The sequence below is a fragment of the Coregonus lavaretus genome (genome assembly GCF_964263955.1).
Source record: "Coregonus lavaretus genome assembly, chromosome: 6".
In the NCBI taxonomy this organism is placed as follows: domain Eukaryota; kingdom Metazoa; phylum Chordata; class Actinopteri; order Salmoniformes; family Salmonidae; genus Coregonus; species Coregonus lavaretus.
Window position 1 is genome coordinate 5,479,323 of NC_139993.1, and position 7,006 is coordinate 5,486,328.

General features: G+C 44.7%; 1 protein-coding gene across 1 annotated transcript; it reads left to right on the forward strand.

Moving 5' to 3' along the window:
• The first annotated feature begins 736 nt into the window (after positions 1-736).
• Positions 737-5,656, forward strand: LOC311130909 (neuronal pentraxin-1-like). Its single transcript, XM_084163722.1, has 5 exons — positions 737-1,260; positions 1,761-1,968; positions 3,032-3,276; positions 3,572-3,751; positions 4,401-5,656. The coding sequence occupies exons 1-5, from the start codon at positions 817-819 to the stop codon at positions 4,620-4,622; spliced, it is 1,299 nt and encodes a 432-aa protein (XP_084019848.1). The 5' UTR covers positions 737-816; the 3' UTR covers positions 4,623-5,656.
• Positions 5,657-7,006: the final 1,350 nt, after the last annotated feature.

The following is a 7,006-nucleotide window of genomic DNA, read 5'->3' on the forward strand; positions in this document are numbered from 1 at the left end:
AGAGCGAGAGAGAGAGAGAGAGAGAGAGAGAGAGAGAGAGAGAGAGAGAGATAATACTCAGTGGGATAGTCAGAGAGAGGGACGCTGCCAGGATCCTCACTCTAGGAGCATGGGGAGTGGCTTCCTTTAAGGTGGACCTTCAGAGATGTCAGAATGAACTCCATGTGTAACACATAGGCTATACTAGGCCTAATGGAATACACGAGTTAGCTCAAATTCAATCACTTCAATGTACTGTACTGATATATGACTTCGAAACGACAGTAGTTGAATCTTTATTTTTTATTTTTTTATGAATGCCAGTTAAACTTCAGAATGTAAAGCAGACTGCCATCTACAATATATTTACTCCTGGTAAAACCAGTTCATCTTCTCCTATTCTCACTTATGTATTTGTAAATGTGAATTGCAGACCATAATAATAGCAGCCTATGAAACTAAATCCTAAAACAGTATAGGCTTAGTAGCAGTACTTTAGCGTACTCTGTCGTGCATTTATGTCAAATAGCCTACAAAAACAATCAGACTGACAAGAGAATAGCCACAGTGTGCAGTGGTGTAAAACATACAGTATAGCTTTCTAATCGCCCCGGTCCACCTTAAATAAGAGGCTGGACGTGATTAAGCAGCACAACCTGCTTCCTCCCCACTGTGATGCAGAGAACCTGCCTCAGCGCTGCCCTCATCCCGGCTGTAGCTAGCCTATAAAAACTAGGACGAGCAGAGCTGAAACCTCACAGCTACAGACAGTGGACAGCTCCTTGGTGCTGAAACTAACCGCCTGCAAACACACTCAGCGGCTGCAACACCACACACATGCCAGGAAACATGCCTGGAATCATGGAGGGACACTCTTGGCAACTTTTCCTACTTTCTTTCTTAGTTTTGGAGGGGTCGACGCAAGATTTCGGACAGACCCAGTTTATTTGCACGTCTGTGCCCAAGGATATGGACTTGTGCGCGGCTACGATGCAGAACACCGGTCCGGCGGAGGACTTGAAGACGACGGTGATGCAGTTGAGGGAGACCGTGTTACAGCAAAAAGAGACCATTATGAACCAAAAGGAGACAATCAGGGAACTAACGTCCAAGTTGAGCCGGTGTGAGAGCCAGAGTCTGCCCGAGGCCGGAGCGGGAGGCCGGAGAATAGTACCGGGCGCTAAGAACACTATGGGGGATGTTTCAAGGGGTCCTCAGGACACTCTCGCTCAACTAGGACAGACTTTACAGACCCTCAAACAGAGGTTGGAGAATCTTGAGGTAGGCATTGGGGTTTGTTTGACATCCCTATTTTGAACTAGCAATATGGAATGCAGGTTGAGCTTTCAATCAACTTTTAATCATTTTTACGCGTTTCCAATCGGCTCGGTTGGTTGTATAGCCTATAGTGCTCAATGTGCTAGTTATAAGTGCTCTCTATAGTTGTGAATTGCTTGCTATAGGGTTATTTTAGTCCAGTCACTAATGCTATAGACCTATTTAAAGCTATTTTTCCGCATCCAACCGGAAAGTAATTACTCTAGAGCACTAAATGAAGCCGCACCACACTCTTGATAAGGACAGACAGACGCCTCATCTTTGGACCAATTTAGGCACTTGATGCAAATTGCCGAGGCAGTAAGTCCTCCACAAACGAGCTAAGCACCAGAGCTTTACCCACGACGAGCCCCGCCTCGCACATGTAGGATTGTTTATTTAAACCCAAAGTTATTTTAATCGTCCCATCTTGTCTGTTCCTCTGTCCTTGTTCCGTTATACAGCAATACAGCCGAAACAACGGTACGGCCCAGGCGAATAGTCTGAAAGACCTGCTTCAGAACAAGATTGATGATATGGAGAAGCAGGTGCTGTCCCGGGTCAACACCCTGGAGGAGACCAAACCGGGTCAGAAGAACGATACGGACCAGCGGAATCGAGTGGAGTCCACGCTGACTTCCATGCATCACCGGATAACGGACCTAGAGAAAGGTGAGTGAGCTATGGGGCAAAGAGATCATGCCCAAATATACACAGTCAATATAATTGTTCTGTTCATGTGAATGCTTATAAACGACTAAACTGATTACATTATTTTGATAATAATTTGCGCATTTAGTTTTAATAGTAAAAAAAATAAGGGCACCAGAATCATCCAAATGTGGTGGAATTGGCTCGTTCAATGGTTTATATTTCTAAAATAATGCCAATTTCTAAAAACAACCCTGCATTTCACTTGGTTAATTGCCTGGCCCACATGAGGAATCACTCCAAACCCGCATACCACAGTAGCTTGTCAATACAGACAGTGCCGCAGCGCAGCTATCACCACTGTGGTGTGCGGGTTTGTGTAAGGGGAGATGGGAGATGAGAGGGGGAGGTAGCTGCATTGCTTTGCATATCTCATATTAACACAGTGATGCCACACTGGGATAATAATTCACGTGTCAGGGAGCGACAGCCAATGACGCTTTATTTCCAGTGACTGTGAACGAGAGTCGTTGGTTTAGTAGGGGACATAGCGGCGCAGGAACTTTACAACAGGTTTTTAACGATGTGCGCAGTGCTGGATATAGAGCGCACAGTGTTGGAGACAAACAGGCGCATTTTGGAACATCGATCAATGTTTAGTTCAACTCCTTACTGGGGAGAATGAGGGGGTTGGAGGTGAGGACGGGATGAGAGAGAGAGAGAGAGAGAGAGAGAGAGAGAGAGAGAGAGAGAGAGAGAGAGAGAGTGAGTGAGAGACAAAGCTATTCCTTGTTTGCCCTGCTCACGTGGTCACATCATACCGCAGAGAATAGGCTAGGAGAGAGATGCACAGTCTGTTCCAAGCCAATGATATAGAACAGAGCATCGTCAAACTAAAAAGAAAGGAGAAAACCTTTAGTTGGGGATCGAAAATCTCAACTGGTGGAGCAAACCATGCATACGATTAAACCAATCAATCAATCACATGATATGACATAACTGACTATAACATAGGCCTATGAGTGCAATGTAGATTATATAAATCACTGAAAGGTAAACAAGTAGGCATATGTTTCGTCCGCAGGTGGGAAAGACAACAGACCACTGGACAAGTTCCAGCTGACATTCCCGTTGAGAACCAACTACATGTACGCCAAAGCCAAAAGAACCCTGCCGGAGATGTACGCCTTCACCGTGTGTCTGTGGATTAAATCGAATGCGTCGCCTGGGGTGGGCACACCTTTCTCCTACGCTGTCCCGGGGCAGGCCAACGAGCTGGTGCTGATTGAGTGGGGAAATAACCCGATGGAGATACTCATCAATGATAAGGTAATGATCGCTGATGGCAATGGCATATTCTACACCGCATGTGGCTATAGGCAAAATGGACAGATCGCCCTGCGTAAATGTGGTGTGCCAGACTAGCAAATTAAGCTACGCCGCTACTACACAGCATTATGCAATGTATGGGAAAGTTATGGATACGTTACAAGCAACTTAATTATAAAAAATATTGCATTTACAGACAGTGCTATGTCTGAAAACATTAAAAACCGTAGCAATCATTAGTTCTAGGGCAGGCCTATTTGAACATACAGTAATGGGTGCGCTGTCCATGCTGCAGGTGGCCAAGTTGCCGTTCATCATCAACGACGGGAAGTGGCATCACATCTGCATCACTTGGACCACGCGCGACGGGATGTGGGAGGCGTTTCAGAACGGAGTGCTGCGGGGCAGCGGAGAGAATCTGGCGCCATACCATCCCATCAAGCCGCAGGGGGTCCTCGTATTGGGACAAGAGCAGGTAAGAGGGTTCACTAAATGAGGATGAACTAACTTTAGATTAAATTGGTATGCAAATCGTGATATATTCTTGAGATAAATGGCTTGGGGAAAATAATTATATCCATTAGTAATGAAAATATTAGAGCACGTTTTCTCTCCAATGATCAAAGGGAGGAATATTAATGTGATGGGAAAGTTGAGAGACCTTGGACGAAATTGTCAATTAAGACGTAGCCATCTAATTAAGGCCCTCGAGCTAGATATCGTGGAATACCCCAACTCAATTGTGACAATGCACAATCTACTTCAGATAGAAAAGTGGGAAATCATTAGCAATTACAGAGTTATAGGCATTACAGAGTAATAGGCATGTCGTGAAAAGCAAATAATGGCGCATGGCCAGCCGTGTGTAAATGGTTAAATTTGGGCTTTGGTTGTGGTGGAACTGTCACTGAGAGTGGTTGCTTTTTATTATAGTTTTATGATAATTAGAAATCAGTGCATTTCCATGGTATAGGCCAACTGTGTTCCAACCCCAATTGTATTCCTTCCTAATACAGTACAGGATGATTAGCCTATTACACACATTTGTAATAGAAAGACCAGGCCGCGCGCGTACCGACATTTCGCGCCACTAACCTTGAACTTGTCATCTTGTTGCTCCACAGGACACGCTGGGGGGAGGTTTTGATGCCACACAAGCATATGTAGGTGAGCTAGCAAATCTCAACATGTGGGATAGGAAGCTTTCCATCGGGGAGATTTATAACCTGGCAACCTGCAACAGCAAAGCGCAAACTGGCAACGTATTCTCTTGGTCAGAGTCCAACATTGAAATATTCGGTGGAGCTACCAAGTGGACATTCGAGCCGTGCCGTTCGCTCAACTGAACTGCATTTCGGCATGAAACCAAGGCCAATCCGACATATCTGTATTTGTTTTGAGCTTCTGTCGTTCTTGTCTTCATTATGACGTTCGTTACAGACGATTTGGTATTTATTTAATGATAAGCTTAAACCTGGGATTTCTATTAGATATTTATGTGCGAAACAACTTTTTTTGATCTTGAGAAAAATCTCATTCGTCTTGGAAACCTCAGTTGGACAGTGTTGGTATCTGTTTGTTTGTTTTTCTTTTGGAGTTTTGTTGCAAGCGCACTTTAGCTTTTTTGATTCGCTTATTTTGTCTTGGACCTGCAGCTGGGCAATCCACGCCTTATGTTGGACAATTCACAGCACAGTGTGGAATTTATGGAGCCATCCTCTAAAGTGGAACTCACGCTGTCCGTCCAAGTCTTGTCAGTATTTGACGCCATTAAATGATACAGCTCCCTCCAAATCCCTCAACCTCACCCACCCCTCCGGATCTTGCACTGTGAATGAATAGAGCCATGTAGAGAGAGGACGCCGAGGATTCGTTGAAGGACACTGCAAAGTCGGACTGTAAAAATCATTTGTAATTCTCGTTCGCTTCAAAGTGTTTCCTGCAGACCCTGTAAACGAATGTCATTAATTGCCAACATGCTACAAAGCCTGGGTGCCTTGGGCTGGTGCAAATATTGAGCACATACGTTTTATGTTGCAAATTATATGTATTGTTTGTTTTATATTTATTTTGGGGGAGGGTGGGAGTGTTTCTTGTTATTATTCTGATAAATGTAATTTAATTGAGGTTTGTTAACGGATATGATGACGTGTTTGGGCAGGTGTTTGTATCTGTATTCGGAATGTTACAGTGTCTGTATAGTGACAGCATGACTGAGTGACAGAATGCTGCCACATCCTCTTCGACATCAATCTGCTTGACTATCCTTTCTGGGGACTGGGTGGTTTTCTACTGGATTGTTATATGCTCCAAGCATGGCAACACAGAAAGATGTGAAAAATATCTACTTTTTGTAATAAAATTGTGATACATAAGAGTTAAAAGTGTATTCCTGGGCTGGCATTAATGGGATGCAGCAAAAGGTGTGGATGAGAGAGAGAGTGAGAGAGAGAGAGGGATAGAGAAAGTGGGAGAGAGAGGGAGAAACAGGGAGAGAGAGAGAGAGACTGATAATTATTACTTGTTAAATCTGATTTAATCTTGTCACATAGTGTAGGAGAAAGAAATTAGTGCTGGATAAGTGAAAAAACGCCTGAACTCAGACTGAAGGACAGAGAGGTGCTGGAAAGAACTGAAACAGTGTGTGTGGTATCTCTTTTTAGCTGACTGCAGAAGATAACACTCCCAAATGCTTTGTTGTGTGTGCGTGTGATTCAGGCGTGCACAATCTGCCCTAATAATGAAAGCGAGGGTGTCGAAAGAAGAAAACGCCTAGTCATATCACCCCCCCTTTTCAAGAGTCAGTTCAATCAGTTGCAATGCAATCTGAACCAAACCCACAGAACGCACTAGCTATACTGTACCCTATACTGCTCTATTTTGTTCAGTGCCATCCTCTCCCACCACAGAACACTGCAGTCCAGGATGCTGAATGCTGATGGTCTTGTACTTTGACAGTTACTGCATTGAGCTGAGTCAGTTATTATTCGTTATCACCCACGTATCAGATGGTGTAACAAACATCTCAGAGAAGCACCCACATTTAACTCTGCCTCTTGCAGCAAGGCTTTTGGAGAAATTGTGGTGGCCAAACGAGCCAGCCTGCACCATCATGCTTGGCTTGCTGTTACCATAGAAATCTATGGCCGTTACTCATAAATCACGTGGGTAGTTAGTCATCCAGAGGGAGAAGTGGGAGGGAAGGTCTCTTGAAAGACCAGTTAGAATAATTATCTTCCCTGAGGGCCAACATTGATCAGATAGTGAGCAATGAGCACCTATAGGCCTTAGATAGTAGGTAGCCAGAGGGAGAGATATGAGATGTAGTCCCTGACAGAAAGAGAAAGAGGTCCCTTGAGGTTACAGATCCTCATTAGCTCGGACAGAACATTCATACACAGCCCCACTGACCCAGAGACTCATTCTCCCAAGGTGCACTGCCTCTTACCCAAGGTCAGGAGCCCAGAAACAAAGTAATGAGGTGGGAGCTCTCCCTTAGAGAACAGGTGTCCTTGCTCTTCTCACTATCATCATTTCACCCTCATACAGAACACACACCAAACTGGACTGGTTATACCTGAGGCCTGTTTCTGAAGGGTCGAGAGAGTACATTGGACTCGGTCTGGCTCTGGTACCACGGTGCCAGAACCGGTTGGTAACCTAAAACACATTGGAATGGCGTTAGGTTAGTGGAGGAGTGACAGAGAGAGTTCTGGGCATATTCGGCCCA

What these genes read in the sequence shown, in the direction of transcription:
- LOC311130909 (XM_084163722.1), top strand. Translation starts at nt 817, where the DNA reads ATGCCAGGAAACATGCCTGGAATCATGGAGGGACACTCTTGGCAACTT. An exon ending in GATAACGGACCTAGAGAAAG is followed by an intron (nt 1,969 to 3,031) that starts GTGAGTGAGCTA and finishes TTTCGTCCGCAG; the next exon opens with GTGGGAAAGACAACAGACCA. An exon ending in AGATACTCATCAATGATAAG is followed by an intron (nt 3,277 to 3,571) that starts GTAATGATCGCT and finishes TCCATGCTGCAG; the next exon opens with GTGGCCAAGTTGCCGTTCAT.